Here is a 16,029-nt window from a genome sequence, read left to right as displayed (position 1 = left end):
ACTTCAGGTCAGATAAAAATTCAAATAGCTCCCCAACTGGGGAAAATTAAAAAAAAAGGTGAAAATTATAATCAACTCTACTGAAACAACTGAAAAAGCTTCTTGAAGATTCAGACTACAAATTCCAGCTCTACCATGCACTAGCTGTGTGACTTTGGAGCAGTTGCTTAACCTCTCTGGACCTCAGTTTACCCATTTATAAAATGGAGATAGTAATAGTGCCTACATTATCAGGAGGTTCTGAGAATTAAATGAGATAATGCCCACAAAGAGGGTATTCTGTATTCAGAATACAGCTGTTGGCTATTGTTGTTGGGCACTTAGGTCATTTCCATTTTTTTGCTGCTTCTCAACAATGCTGCAATGAATTTCAAAATTCTTTGATAATTGCTGTTGTTGTAACATCATTAAATAGCATTAAATTTATCATTCAAGTTCAGGATTCTTAGACTGCAACTGGATGGAGCTCTGGCAGCAAATGCCAGCTTGGATCTACCCACCTTTTGGCTTGGGACACCTGCATCTTCTTAGAGTAACAGGATCTCTCCACACTGTCTGCCTCCCTGTTGCAGGTTCAAAGCCTCTGCCTGGGAGACCCCTTCTTGCAGTTCCCTGATTTCTGCAGAGCCAAGGTCCTTACCAGGGCCTTCTCTGAGCCCTGGGGTGGGTGAGACAGAGCCCTAATCTTCAGTCAGGCAGTGAGCACCTCCAGGTTACGTGATATGAAGGACCAGCACTGATTGAAATCCTGTGGCTTTGTCATCCAGGTGATTTTTTTCTTTTTCAGGGCACGCCTGTGGCATATGGAAGTTCCCAGGCTAGGGACTGGATTGGAGCTGCATCTGAGATCTAGGCCGTAGCTTGCAGCAATGCCAGATGCCTAACCCACTGAGGATTGAACTCACATCCTCATAGACAACATGCCGGCTTCTTAACCCACTGAGCCACAGTGGGAACTCCCCATCTGTGTGATCTTGTGCAAGTGAGGTCACATCTCCAGACCTCTGCTGCCTCACCTGTAAAATGAATCCTGTCCTCATCAGCAGCATGGCTTGGGTGAGTAATCTTTTCCTTTGGGGCCTCAGTTTTCCCATCTGTGAAGTGGGATATCATTGCCCATGTAGGTTGATTCTAAGGATTAGGGATAACGTTTGCAAAGTGCCTGGGGCAGTGCCTGGCAGATATTCTGTGGTGGGTGGATGGTATTAATACTGAAGATTCTGTCTCCTTGACCCCATTAAGCCCTGAAAGTCTCTGCAAATTCATCCAAACTGAGCATCAAAAATAAGACCCCCCCCCCCAGAAACTCCTCTTTCTTCTGTTCCAGGGTCTCTCTGAATCTGTAAACCCTCTTTCTGGATGTTCTACGGGAAACCAGGCTGCCTTCTGGCCCTGGTACGGGGGCCACAGCCTCAGGCTCCCCTCTGAAACCTCTTTGGTCTCCTCCGTCCCCATCTCCAACCCATCTTTTCTTTCCACACTCCAAAGGCACCCTCTTCCCCTTTCCAACAGGAATGGGTGAAGGTGCCTCCTCTCCATCCATCCCCGGGGCATCCTGGGACAGGCTGTCTACTTCTCCACCTTCTATCTGTAACACCTTCCAACACAAAATGGCAAATCTGGGGGACCCTTGTGTCAGCTCTGAAATGCAAAGAGCTTGGAAATTGTCGTTCCCATCCTTGCAACAAGAAAAAGGCTGGACAAACTGGCATATCCAGGAGACAGAAAATCAGTCATTACAGAGTTGAGCTAAAGGGCACCATCAGTTGTCTGGATCTAATTGACATTTTTAGACTAACTGCTTCACCCAACACAAGCAGAACACACATCTACACAAGCTCGCACAGAACATTCACAGAGTGTGTCACCTCGAAATTCACGTGTTGATGTCGTAACGCCCACTATGACTGTATTTGGTGATGGAGCCTCTAAGGTAGTAAAGGATAATTGAGGTCATAACAGTGGCGCCCTGATCCAATCAATACAAGTAGTGTCTTTATAAGAGAGGTCAAGTGAGCACAAAGCCGGAAGGGAGCCACCTGCAGGCCGAGGGGAAAGCCCGCATCACTTATCCTGGCAACTCCTCTGACTTGGACTTCTGGTCTCCAGAACTGGGAGAAAATACATTTCTGTTGTTTATGAAGTCATGCCTCATAGAGTTAACAAAAGCTGGAATTCCCATCGTGGCGTGGCGAAGTGGAAACCAATCTGACTAGGAACCATGAGGTTGAGGGTTCCATCCCTGGCCTCCATCAGTGGGTTAAGGATGGGGCGTTGCCATGAGCTGCGGTGTAGGTCGCAGACACAGCTCCGACCCCGCGTTGCTGTGGCTCTGGTGTAGGCCGGCAGCTGTAGCTCTGATTCGACCCCTAGCCTGGGAACCTCCATATGCCTCGGGTGTGGCCCTAAAAGGACAAAAGACAAAAAAAAAAAAAAAAAAAAAAAGCTGATAACGAAGAAAAGTTCTTGAACTTGTCTTACAAAACAGCTGATAAAGGAACAACTTGTTGAAATTCCTTTGCTTGTAAACTGCCTCCATCGCTTAGATTTGCTTTAGTGTTGTTGTTTTTTTTTTTTTTCTCTTTCTTTCGTTTTTCCCCTCTTTGTTCACATACCTTCCCAGCTTCACCCAGCTCAGTGGTTTTACAGGAACTTGGAGTCAGTTCCTGCCCAGTGCAAGTTGGCTGGGGGCTGCTTGGAACCACCGACCCTAGAACTAGCCTGTGCAAATGTCCAGTGAACAGCCTTCTGATGTCAGAGGGCTGAAAACTCCTCAGATTATGCCAAGTGCCTCTATTTTAAACATGTAGAGGAATGTAACCCAGATGTACCTGCAAAGAACAATTACCTCAGATTCCCCACCTCCCAGCACCTTTCCTCACACCTAAGACCACCTTGCTCAAACCATAAAAACCCCAATGCCCTTGCCTTCCCGGAGGCAGATCTGAGACTTATTCCTGTCTCCCCTCTCGGCTGCTTTGTGAATAAACCCTTTCTCAGCTGTGACCTTGGCATCTCTGCATTTGACTTGCTGTGAGACAGGCAAACAGACCTGGTTTTAAACTACCCAGTATTTTGTCATAGCAGCTTAAGTAGATTAAGACATCAGGATAGACCGCATTCTGAGCAATCAGACACACCTTAACACATTAAAAAAAAAAAAAAGATACAAAGGTGGTTTTAGACCCACGGAATTGGAAAGAACCAATAGAAACAAGCTTAGGCACCAATGACTTCAGGCAAAAATGCTTCTGCTGGTGACCCGTTTCTAGGCAGGGCTGCTCAGCCTCCTGGTGCACAGTTATCATTTGCAAACTTTTCCTCTCTCTCTCTCTCAGACATTCCACAGTGGGAATCTGATAAAGGAGATGGCCCAGCCTACAGGGCCCAGCCAAGGGGATGGCTGCTTTGGTGGATTGATGTAGGCAGGAAAGAGGGTACACAAACTATTGAACTAACTCAAGAAAAATGAAAAATTTGAATAGATCTGTAACAAGAAATCAAGTGAGTAGTTCATCAATAAACTTCCCACAGGAGCTGGAGGTTCCAGGTTCTCCGTCTGCCTGCCTTGGGTGCAGCCTCCATCCAATAGGTAGGGGCTGGCTCTGGGAAAGACATCTCCAACCTCTTGGTCATGCTCCCTTCTTCAATTTTTTTTTGTCTTTTTTTTTTTTTTTTTTTTTTTTTTAGGGCCGCACCCGCAGCATATGGAGGTTCCCAGGCTAGGCATCCAATTGGAGCTGCACCTGCTGGCCTACACCACAGCCACAGCAATGCCACATCCAAGCCTTGTCTGCGACCTACACCACATCCCATGGCAATGCCAGATCCTTAACCCACTGAGGAATGCTAGGGATCGAACCTGCCTCCTCACGGATACTAGTTGGGTTCTTAACCAGCTGAGCCACAACAGGAACTCCTCACCGCTTCACTTTGGAGCTGGAGGGGATAAGGAACGCCTGTCCCTGCTGATGAGATACCAAAACTGGATCAGTTGCTGAGAAGAGAAGCACCTGTCTTGTTGGCCTCACACGCCTGTAGTGAAGATACCTTCAAGCTGAGATGGTTGGGGGCAGGGAGGAAGGGAAAGGGTGGGGGCTCAAGTACCACACACTCTTGCTGTTCTTACCAAGTTTTAGTAGATCTTCCTTCCTTCTTTCCTTTTTTAATTGCTTTCTTTCTTTTTTTTTTTTTTTTAAGCTTTCTGCGCATGCAGCATATGGAGGTTCCTAGGCTAGGGGTCCAATTGGAGCTATAGCCGCTGGCCTACGCCACAGCCACAGCAACACAGAATCCGAGTTGCATCTGTGACCTACACCACAGCTCACAGCAACGCTGGGTCCTTAACCCACTGAGCAAGGCCAGGGATCGAACCCACATCCTCATGGACACTAGTGGGATTGTTTTTCATTGCCACCATGCCACAGTGGGAACTCCTAGTAGATTTCCTTGAATATGTGTTTCTTTGTTTGCTGTAAGCTCTTGGAACAATTTCTGGACATAGATTTTTCTAACAGATGGCATCAGCTTTGTTTGTTTCACTGTGGCGCTCCTTCCACTTTCATCTCAGAAGTGGAACCAAAGAATTTGTGTTAACATGTAAAGAGTTCTTATGAAATTATTAGGAAAAAAACAAACAAATACTCTCCCCTTCACAGGAAAAATATGTAAAGAGCAATTGGCAATTGACTTTAGGAAAAATACAAACGGCTAATGAACATAGAAAAATATAGACCCTCTCTAGTAGTCACAGATATTCAACTCGAGAATATATGTCATTTTAAAATCAAACTGTCAAAAAAGAGAAGTAATAAGACTTAGGATCATCAAGGCCATGTGTAATCAGATGCTTTCCTACATGGGTGAGAGGAGTATAAATTAGTATGACTATTTTGGAGAGCAATTTGACGACATGCATGGAGATTTAAAAAAAAAAAAAAATGACCGAGCCGTGAGCTGTGGTGTAGGTCACAGATGCAGCTCGGATCCGGCATTGCTGTGGCTGTAGCGTAGGCCGGAAGCAACAGCTCCAATGCAACCCCTAGCCTGGGAACCTCCATATGCCTCGGGTGCAGTCCTAAAAAGACAAAAGATAAAAAAAAAAATGACCAATCAACCCTACTACTAACAATTTATCCTAAGAAAATTATCTAATGAATGTAAAATTCAAATATATATTATTTATAATATTAAAATCAAAACAATCCATTGTCTTGGGGATTGGTTTAAAAAATATGGCATATTTGAACATAGCCATAAAAAAGGATGAAATACAGATCAATATCAATTAACATATGTATTAAAGATGGAGGAGTCTATTAATGAGAAGTCTAGCCCAAATCATTGTAGAATTTAACCTGTCTATAATCATTCTAGTTATAGGTACACACACATACACAGAAAAAACACCAGAGAATCTATCTTGAACTCTTACCAGTGTGTACTTCTGGAATGATAACATGGGTAATTTGGGTTTTCTAATTTTTGTCTTTTGGTGAGTGTGTATGTTGAAAAGTATCTCCAGTGGATATGTATTCTTTGCACCATAAAGAAAAAACACAAGTAGGGTTTCTTTCTGATGGTGAGTCTAGGAGTCAGGGGCTGTGAGGGACAGTCAGGGACCAGCCCATCAAAGAAGTGTCAAGGGCAAGCTGAGCCTGACAAGGTCAATAGAAGCTCCATTGCCTCCCAGAACCTCACCCTCCCAAATAAGCCATCCACTTAACAAGTGGCAAACTTGGATGTTTGCAGAGGGGGAATCCACCCGACCTTGCAGGATTCTGGGTCATGGTACCTGTGAGATGTTGCCTATCAGAAACCGAGTCGTGGGGAGTTCCCATTGTGGCTCAGTGGGTTAAAAACCCGACTAGTACCCATGAGGATGTGGGTTCTATGCCTGGCCTTGCTCAGTGGGTTAAAGATCCCGCCTTGCCACAAAATGCAGTGCAGGCGGCTGATAGGGCTTGGATCTGGCCTTGCTGTGGCTATGGCGTTGGCTGGTGGCTATAGCTCCGATGCAGCCCCTAGCCTGGGAACTTCCATAAACCATGGGTGTGGCCCTAAAAAACAGAGAGAGATGGGGGGAGAGAGAGAGAAACTGAGTCAGTGGAAGATCCCTGGTGTGAACAGAAAACTTTCTTTTTTCTTTTTTTTTTTTTTTTGTCTTTTTGCCTTTTCTAGGGCCACTCCTGTGGCATATGGAGGTTCCCAGGCTAGGGGTCTAATTGGAGATGTAGCCGCCGGCTTACCCCAGAGCCACAGCAATGCGGGATCTGAGCCGAGTCTGCAACCTACACCACAGCTCATGGCAACACCGGATCCTTAACCCACTGAGCAAGGCCAGGGATCGAACCCTAAACCCTATGGTTCCTAGTCAGATTTGTTAACCACTGAGCCACGACGGGAACTCCAAACAGAGCACTTTAGGCCTTTGAAGGGTGAAGTCCAGGCTAGCTGGGGAGAAGGAAATGTCCTGAAGAAGGTGACATGCTGGGCCGGGGCTCTGGAGACTTGATGGGGAGGCTGTACTGCAGACTGGGGCATGGGAGTAAAGAGAGTCAGGATCAAAGTGTGATTCATGGAGAGATTAAGGGGAAAAGAAAAGAGGATCGAGGGAAGAAGCGTGGGAATGTGAGACCAAGGAGAAGTGGTCAGGAACAGTGCAGGAAGGAGGGAAGTGCCCTAGCCACAGAAGAATCCTGACCTTCCAGGTGGAACAGGTCCCACCTGGGCGCTGGGGGCTGCCTGGAAGCCCAGGGCTCGGAGAGCTGCGCACACACCACATGGACACTAGGTGGCGCTGTGCCCCATTCTAACAGCCGCTCGTTTTCGTGTAGGAGTTTTCTTTCTATTAATTAGAAATTGAGTGCTGCGTCTCTACCCCTACCCCATGCCCTGTTTAACAGATGAGAAACCCAGAGAGGGGCTGTGGTTTTCCCCGAAGCCTTCAGGGGTGTCCCGGCCGAGGTAGGGCTACCTCCTTGCCCACCAGGTCCAGCCCACCTGGTCCACTTACTTTTCAGTCTTGCTCACGGTGAAATCACCGTCCTGGGTTTCCCACTCACCCCACCCCGTTTTCTTTCCACCTGCCGCCACAAAGGTGTGTTTCAGTTTCAATTGAATCAAGCTGCTTTTCTATTAACATCCGCTCGTGGCTCCAGGTTGCGTTTTACCCTGACGTTCATCTTAGCCTGGACCACCGGCTTCCTCCCTCTAGAAGTCTTACCCTGAGCCTATCTGTACCTACCTGTTGCGTTTGCTCTGATAAAGCTTTCATGCTGTCACAGAAATCTGTTCTCTCTGCTACCCCACTCCTCCCCACTTCTCCTGCTTTGGTCCCGGGCTGACTTCCCTGGCATCCTCCACGTGCTTCACGGTACCCTCCTCTGTGCTCTAACGCCATGCTGTCATGTTCTCCTCTGTAACATCTTTTTCGCTCTGGGCTGAACTCCCTCTAGGACAGGGTCCATTCTGTGTGCAGCCTGTCCATCAGGATGCAGCCTATCCATGAGGGTCCAGCCTGGGCTCTTGGAAGGCTAATGGGACTAAGGGTGGCCAAGCCTGCAAAGCAGCAGAGGAGCTGGCACCAGCTGCCACAAGGCAGAGGTACCCTTAGGGTAGACCCGCTGAGTACTAAGATATAACCAAGAGCATCTGTCTGGAACTGTGGACTCTGCATCAACTGTTTCCAGCATTTGAACACATGGTGTTCAGAACAGAATGGTCTGCCAGAGTGGTTAGCCAGAGAATGGTTAGCTAGAGCCGCAGAACTGAGTCAGCAAAAGGGCTCGCACTGTTAGTCTCACTTTCATATTCTGGGAGCTGGTATATTTTTGTGTGTTTAAAAATAAAACAGTCATTGGTTTTGATTTCCATTCTAAGTTTTGGTAAATGTGGGGCTGCATCCGGAGCAGGTAAGGCTCAGCCTGGCCTTCATTCTGACCTGGTGAGAGCTCTCCCAGAAGAAGAGCCAACAGATCTCTGAACCAGATAAAGACAACACCATGAAGGCACCCCAAGAACTGACGGTGGACAAGTGCCCGGCCGCGCCGTCTCTGTGGACACACCAACTTTTGGACTGTTAGCCCATAAGAAAAACACTTCAAAATATTTCCCTCTCCTTTCTCTCTTACAACAAAGCTGCATCTGTGGGTGTTATTAGAGTTTTGGGGTTTCCCCAGGGTGTTAGGCCAGACAGTTGCAGGGTTACTTAAACCAAGTTTGTTATGCAAAGGAGGTCATGTTATCTCTTGATGTACACGGAGACTTCAAAAAGCCTCAAGAAGTGAAAAATGATCTAAGTAAGATTTTCTTCTATTTCATATCTCAGTGTTAAATGCTATTTAAAATCCTGTTCTCTTTTTTCAGCGGTATTCAAAATTAGAAAATAGAAATTGGATAGTCCTTTGTTTCTGCAGGAAGTTTTGACATTTGACAAATCCAAACAAGGCTGTGGTTTTTGAATCTGGCTCCTTGCTCCAGGCCAGAATCTCCTCAATTGTCAGCCCAAATTTGCCAATGACCTGAAGAGGAAGGATTCATTCTAGATGGAGAGAAGTTAAATCAATATTTGAGACAGGATGTGAGCAGGAGGTGGGGGTGGGCAGAGAGGAGGAAGAAGGGAAGAAAATCAGAACTGGCATTTTTTGGAGAGAGGTTTGGGGAAAATTCTACAGAGACTTTTTACTTTTTTTTTTTTTTTTTGTCTTTTTGCTATTTCTTGGGCCGCTCCCGCAGCATATGGAGGTTCCCAGGCTAGGGGTCCAATCGGAGCTGTAGCCGCCGGCCTACGCCAGAGCCACAGCAACTCGGGATCCGAGCCGAGTCTGCAGCCTATACCACAGTTCACGGCAACGCCGGATCGTTAACCCACTGAGCAAGGCCAGGGATCGAACCCGCAACCTCATGGTTCCTAGTCGGATTCGTTAACCACTGCGCCACGATGGGAACTCCTCTACAGAGACTTTTGAAGTAGCAGTGGGCTGAGATGCAGGTGGTCAGAACCCTCAGTTAAGTCCTTTCTTCGCCTTTCAGTGGACTTATCTGAAGTGTCCCCAGGAAAGGATGAAAAGTAACCCACACTTGGATGCTGTCAACCTGCCAAGGAGAATAAATCCATTTCTAGAAATCCTCCTAGACGCTGGTGCTGCTGAGACAGAAATGAGGCAAATTCAACAATCCCTTTGATATCAAGTCCCAAAGCACTGGAGTTAGAACGTAGTTAAAACCAAGTGGTCCTTGATTTCAGAAGTCTTAACTAAGCTAGGGAGACCAGGATGGGACCTTGGCTTTTTTTCTTTGGCAATCAACCCAGGTCTGCCACACAAACCAGATTGATCATTGCAGTTCCAGAGGTCATAGTTCAACAAAAGCGGTCCAGCAAGTGGGTGTGACAACTTATGTTAACTAATGGGTCCAACAGGTGATGAGACCCTCCCAGACCTGTGGGAACAGACATGACTGATGCCTTATTAGTACATTGTTGAGGGTATTTTAAAAAACCAGCGTGACACAAAAGTAGCAGTGAAGAAGGCACAGTAACACCTAGAATACATGAGGTTGTTCAGAAGATCCCAATTGAGCTTTGCCTAAAAACACATCATCTGGAGACATTCCAGTTCCCAAAACATTTTTCTAAGGCCAGCCTAGGTTTCTGGAGAGAATAAGCTCAAACTCATTGAAATTTTCTGTGGCTCAAAGTTCCAGTGAGAAGTATGTTAAAACTACGGAACGTATTTAAGTCATCCTAAGTTGCATCAAAACCAGTGGTTATTTCCACCTAACCATTGTGTGTGTGTGTGTGTGTGTGTGTGTGTGTGTGTGTGTGTGTGTGTGTGTGTGTGTGTTTACCTATAAAGCTATACAAAGTTGGAAGCGTGGTGGAGGAAACTCGGTTATTAGAGACCAACCTTGTGACATCCTGTGGTACCTGCAGTTCTCTTCCCAGAAAGGCAGGCGGGCTGGGGTGGGGTCAGGGAGATACAGCCCTGAAACAGAGAAGCAACATCTAACCAAAACCGTCACGGTCTCTGGTCATCTCCAATTGGCTGGACTCCATAAGAGGACTTTGAAGAAAAAAAAAATGACTTTTTATTCATTTAGGGTACTTTCTGCCTGCTAGAAATGAGAGAAGCCTGGGCAAAGCAATGTAGTATTGCCAACAAACAAACAAACAAAACCCCAAACCCAAAACCCACCCAAACATGGAGAGGAGGGGTGGGATGGGACCTGACATTTGCTGACAGCTGAGAAAGTGCTGGACAGGCCACTTCCCAGCAGCCGTGCAAAGAAGGGGAACAGGAGTCCACATGTACCCATCTGTGAGGGGGTGCTAGCAACACTGGGAAAGCTGTTAGACACTGGCTGCTGCTTGTTTTATTTATTTATTTTTTAGAGGGTCTTTTTTTTCGGCCATACCCACAGCATGTGGAAGTTCACAGGGCCAGGAATTGAACCCGCACCACAGCAGCAACCCAAGCCACCAACAGTGACAACACCAGATTCTTAACTCCATCAGGGAAGTCTTACTTCTTTTTTTTGGTGGCGGGGGCAGCAGGGGGGGTGGGGGGATGCACCCACAGCATATGAGAGTTCCCAGGCTGGGGGTCAAATCAGAGCTCCAGCCACTGGCCTTCGCCACAGCCACAGCCACAGCAATGCCAGATCCAAGCCGTGTCTGTAACATACACCACAGCTCACAGCAACACTGAGCAAGGCTAGGGATCGGATCCTCGTTCTCTTGGCTACTCGTCAGATTTAGGAACTCTTTTTTTTCTTCTTCTTCTTCTGTGGCTGCCCCCTGGCATATGGAGGTTTCCTGGCCAGGGATCAGATCTGAGCCATGGCTGCAGCATAAAAGCAGCAACTGTAGCAATGCTGGATCCTCAACCCACTGCCATCCACACTGAGGTTCTGCTGGGCTGTGCCATCCAAAAGGGACATTTTAGCTAGACTTCTCAAACTTATTTTCTTTAAAAAATAAAAAAAGCACTCAAATCAACTAGACTGTAAGAGTTCCTCAAAAGCTTTTATTCTTTTTTTATTTTTGGACCAGCACACTGCCTGGTACACACTACTGAGTAGGCATTAAAAAAATTTTTATTTTAAAGTTTTATTTACTTTTTTTTTTTTTTTTTTTTTTTTTTTGCAGCCACACCTGTGGCATTTGGAGGTTCCCAGGCTAGTGGCTGAATCAGAACTGTAGCTGCCAGCCACAGCCATAGCCATAGCAACGCCACATTCGAGTGGCAACTGTGACCTATACAGCAACACCAGATCCTTAACCCACTGAGTGAGGCCAGAGATCGAAGCATCCTCATGGACACTATGTTGGGTTCTTAACCTGCTGAGCCACACCGAGAACTCCAAAACCTTTTTTTTAAATATATATATAGGCAATTTATAACACTGGGAAGACTTCATTTCAGTGTTTCAGAAAATGTGATTATTCTTGGAATTTCTTTCTCTATGACTCTGGAGAACAGAGGTTTTGTCCTTATTTGGATATGCCACCTCAGACAGACAGTGGCATAATGAAGGTTAATGTTCAAGTGTCTGGCAGGGCAGTTACAAGCTCTCAAGAAACCCAAGAGCTGTCCTAATTGTAGGGCAGACCGTGGCTTCTGCTACTCATGGTGGCTTTGCAGTACCCAGGGGGCACAGCGAACGTCTCTGGGTTCCTTCCTGCCTAGGGACCTGCAGGATGTCTCCCTGGCTTGATTCCTTCAAGTCTCTCCGCAGAAGGCAGACCCACAGAGAGGGACGGTGGACTTCTCCAACTGGCCCTGGCCTTACTTGGCAGCGTGGCCCAACCAGTCGCAGTGGTTTAGCTACGGAACACGTCATCCTGGAAGTGCCAACTTCTGTTCCCCCCAAACAGACTAACAGAGGACCAGAATCAGGCATTGGGGGCTGTCATCAAAGGAGTGACCTCCTTCCTCTTTGCACCTCATTACCTGGGATTCTGTGTGCAGTAGAAATGAACAGTTTTTACCAATTACATAACTTTTTTTTGCTTTTTAATGCTGCACCCACAGCATATGGAGGTTCCCAGGCTGGGGGTCCAATCGGAAGTGCAGCTGCCGGCCTATGCCATGGCCACAGCAACGCTGGATCCTTAACCCACTGAGCGAGGCCGGGGATCAAACCCGCACCCTCGTGGATACTAGCTGGATTCTTAACCCGCTGAGCCACAGTGGAACGCCCTAAATAACTTGCTTACAATACAAAAACACATCATCACATACACTTCTCTTTGGAAAGTCTTTCCCATCCTTGAAATTAGCTTACGAAATTTTGTGCAAAAACACTGACGTCAAATAAATAGGGGAAAAAACATGGGAAGCATTGAACTTTTTTGTTTGTTCTTGTTTTTTAAATTAAAGGTTAAAAAACACCGGCTGCACTTCCGAGTCATTGTAGGACGAAATGCGTCAAGAAGGCTGCGAGGAGCAGCCCTCCAGGTCGGAGCTGCGCTGTCGAGTGAGGTTTTCTGGGTTCAGAATTCACAATGGATGCCTCCGCTGAGATCCCGCACCACGCCCTCTCTGACCAGCTTCAGGAGGAACCGGGTCTCTGTTGTCACATTGTGCATGGTCTGAAAATTCATGGCAGCCATGCAGAGATTGTCAAAGTAGTGCAAGGGCGTTCTGGGTTGGTTGAGGTCGTATCCAAAGCCTGCTAAACTGACTTCATCGCACAGATGTGTGGCTAAGACCACAGCGATGACACCAATCGTGGGGACGTTCTGGGAAGGAGAAAAGTTAAAAAAAAAAAAAAAAAAAAACTTAGTCCCAGACCTTGCTTTCCAAGGACGCTACATGCTACACAAAGTAATGAAAGCTATGCTGGGGGCTGCATTTGTCCACATCACACAATTTCATGTATCATTGATTTCTCAGGTCTAACTTGCCATTCAAGACAGGAATCCAGACGCTCAAGCATGGTCTGGGATGTGAATTCTTTTCACACACCAGGAGGAGGCAGCCTGGCAGATCCTTCTGCCCCAAGCTAAGATGTATTCTTTCTAAAACTTCCACCCACTGGTCCTACATAGGAAAAGCCATAATGGCAAAACTAGCCCTTTTCCTCTCTCATGTGACAAATGTCTACGAGGTCTGCTCTGGGATAAATGGCCAAGGAGACCTTCTCTCTCTTTTTTTTTTTTTTTTTTTTTTTTGTCTTTGCCATTTCTTGGGCCCCTCCTGCGGCATATGGAGGTTCCCAGGCCAAGGGTCTAATTGGAGCTGTAGCCGCCGGCCTATGCCAGAGCCACAGCAACGCGGGATCCGAGCCGAGTCTGCAACCTACACCACAGGTCACGGCAACGCCAGATCCTTAACCCACTGAGCAAGGCCAGGGATCAAACCCGCAACCTCATGGTTCCTAGTTGGATTCATTAACCACTGAGCCAAGATAGGAACTCCACGGCGAGACCTTCTTGGATGAGGTTTTGGAACCTCTGTCCTAGCACAGAGCAGACTCTGCTTCCACCAGTGAAGACTATATCCATTCCTTACCTGTAGCTTAGGGCCCCCACCTGCCTTCCTGGCAAAGAACACATCAGGCGTTTTTCACATGTCCAGGTGCTAAACCAGTTTCTGCTCAGACTCTGTGCAGGCAAGCACATCTTTAGGCCCAGATTATAGGCTTTCATATATATATATTTTTTCAAATGTAGCCTTACTGACTTTGGCTAGGATGCCAAACATCCAATATCTGGGATTCTGACTGTGTCACCCCTCCCTCTTCATATCCCACATCGCACCACATGTAAATGTGGAATCGTACTTTCTGGACCTCCGCCCCAATCTTGCATAAGGACAGCACACTGGGCAGGCAGGAATACAGAAAGCCCTGAGCTGCTGAAGCCCTCCTGACAGCTGCTGGCCAACTACTGATTGATATTCTTTTACACCGTTTTTTCCTGTGCGAATGTACCTCCTTGGTCCATCTTAGCTGAGTCTGTGGTTTTCATAAATGACTCTCCTCTCCTGTAAAGTGGACCAGCAGTGACACTTTCAGAGGCCATGGATTAAGGTGGATGAGGGAACATACAGGGAACCCACCACTCGGTAAAAACTGCTCCCTGCTCCCCAATCTGTCCTGTCTTCTCTCAAAGCCAACCTCCCTTGTTAAAAGGGAACTCAATTGTCATTCCGCATGTTTGAAATAGAAAGCAAGAGAAAATGACCCAGGAGTTCTCATCATGGCTCAGCGGTAATGAACCCGACTAGTATCCATGAGGACATGGGTTTGATCCCTGGCCTTGCTCAGTGGGTTAAGGAGCCGGAGTTGCCATGAACTGCAGTGTAGGCTGGCAGCAGCAGCTCTGATTAGAACCCTAGTCTGAGAATTCCCATATGCCATGGGTGTGGCCCTAAAGAGACAAAAAATAAAATTAAAAAAAAATTTTTTTTAGGGCCGCATTTACAGGATATGGAAGTTCTCAGGCTAGGGGTCAGGTCAGAGCTGCAGCTGCTGGCCTATGCCACAGCCATAGCCATGCCAGATCCAAGCCATGTCTGTGACCTATGCCACAGCTTGAGGCAATACCGGATCAGATCCTTAACCGACTGAGCAAGGCCAGAGATCCAACCCACATCCTCATGGATACTAGTCAGGTTCTTAACTTGCAGAGCCCACAACAGAACTCCTAAAGTTATTTTTAAAATAAGATCGACCTGAAAACCCACAAATGAGCATTTGCCCGTGCTTCAAAAAACACTACGGAACTTAATAAAGAGACAGGGCAGTTTAAAAGATACAGAAATCTATATTATACTGAATATATATAATATAAATCTATATTATCAGAAATATACTGAAAGATACTCAAGTATATTTATAGTGAAACCTCTTTATAACTTAGTTTAAGAATCTTGTCAAAATATGTTATCTTTTTAAAAAAGAACTGTTTTGTTCGGGGGGGTGAGGGGATGCGCTGGAGTTGTGGGACGGAAATCCTATACAACTGGATTGTATGATCTTTGTATAACTATAAATGTAATACATTCATTGAGTAATAAATAAAAAAATAAAAATTAAAAGTTAAAAAAAGAACTGTTTTGTTAAAAAGTGATGCTAACAGGTGAAAAGTTATAAGAAAGCCCTGAGCTGCTGAAGCCCTCCTGACGGCTGCTGGCCATCTACGGATTGATACTCTTTTACGCTGTTTTCCCCGTGCAAATGTACCTCCTTGGTCCATCTTCACTGAGTCTGTGGTTTTCATAAACGACTCTCCTTTCCTGGAAGAGTCTTCCGGGGCCCCATGTGCTCCAGGTGGGAGAAAGCAGCTAAAGCCAATCAGCTGGGGAGGGGCAGAGCCACTCTCCTCTAAGAAGGAAGCACAGCTTGGGTCCCCAACATACTCCTTCAATGGGCAGCAACAGCTCGGCCCTCCTGGGCTCCCCGTCGAGGGAGAGGGTAGAGCCCCGGAGGACACTGGCAGCCTGCAAAAGGAATGGCTGCCACCATGTGAAACACTTCATCCGAGCTGTGTATTTGAGTCCCGGGCTGGAGCCAGAACTGGATTTGGCTCCTACTGACAACAGTGAAGAACTAGGTGTTTTGTTTTCCAGGAGTCTATTTAGGGATTTGTTTTCCTTAATTACCGCAGAACTCTCCCTTTAAAATTTACACAGTTGTAGTAAGGCATCTATTTTTTTGAGGGTCGCATCTGCAGCATATGGAAGTTCCCAGGCTAGGAGGTGAGTCTGAGCTGCAGCTGCCAGCCTACGCCACAGCCACAGCAGTGCTAGATCCAAGCCACGTCTGTAACCCACACCATGGCAACACCGGATCCTTAACCCACTGAGCAGGGCCAGGGATCGAATGCGTATCCTCATGGATACTAGTTGGGTTCATTACTGCTGAATCACAACAGGAACTCCTGTAAGGCATCTTTTTAATTAGAATTTGATTCAAAGCTGCAGATGGAAGAACCTGCTAATGTGCCTATTGGTGGACAATACTTGAGTCTGGCTTAGTGTTTGCAAAGTGTGCCCTGGACCAAACCCCACCTCCTAGGAG

The 16,029-nt window shown here is 46.7% G+C and overlaps 1 protein-coding gene across 17 annotated transcripts in view; it reads right to left on the bottom strand.

Annotated features, from left to right (window-relative positions):
- Positions 1-11,007: 11,007 nt before the first annotated feature.
- ST3GAL5 (ST3 beta-galactoside alpha-2,3-sialyltransferase 5) overlaps positions 11,008-16,029 on the bottom strand; it is a 56,976-nt gene continuing 51,954 nt past the window's right edge. For all 17 annotated transcript variants that reach the window (XR_014841546.1, XR_014841545.1, XR_014841544.1 and 14 more), the window contains one exon: positions 11,008-12,745. Coding sequence is in view for 14 of the 17 variants with exons in the window: in XM_085018784.1 (XP_084874910.1) it covers positions 12,497-12,745 (249 nt within the window). In the remaining 3 variants the exon portion in view is untranslated. The remainder of the gene's footprint in view (positions 12,746-16,029) is intronic.

Source organism: Sus scrofa, chromosome 3, assembly GCF_054392235.1.
Source record: "Sus scrofa isolate SSC_HxYL_T2T_F1_AM1 chromosome 3, Sscrofa_HxYL_maternal_Yorkshire_Landrace_v2.0, whole genome shotgun sequence".
NCBI lineage: Eukaryota > Metazoa > Chordata > Mammalia > Artiodactyla > Suidae > Sus > Sus scrofa.
This window is presented reverse-complemented; position numbering and strand designations above follow the sequence as displayed.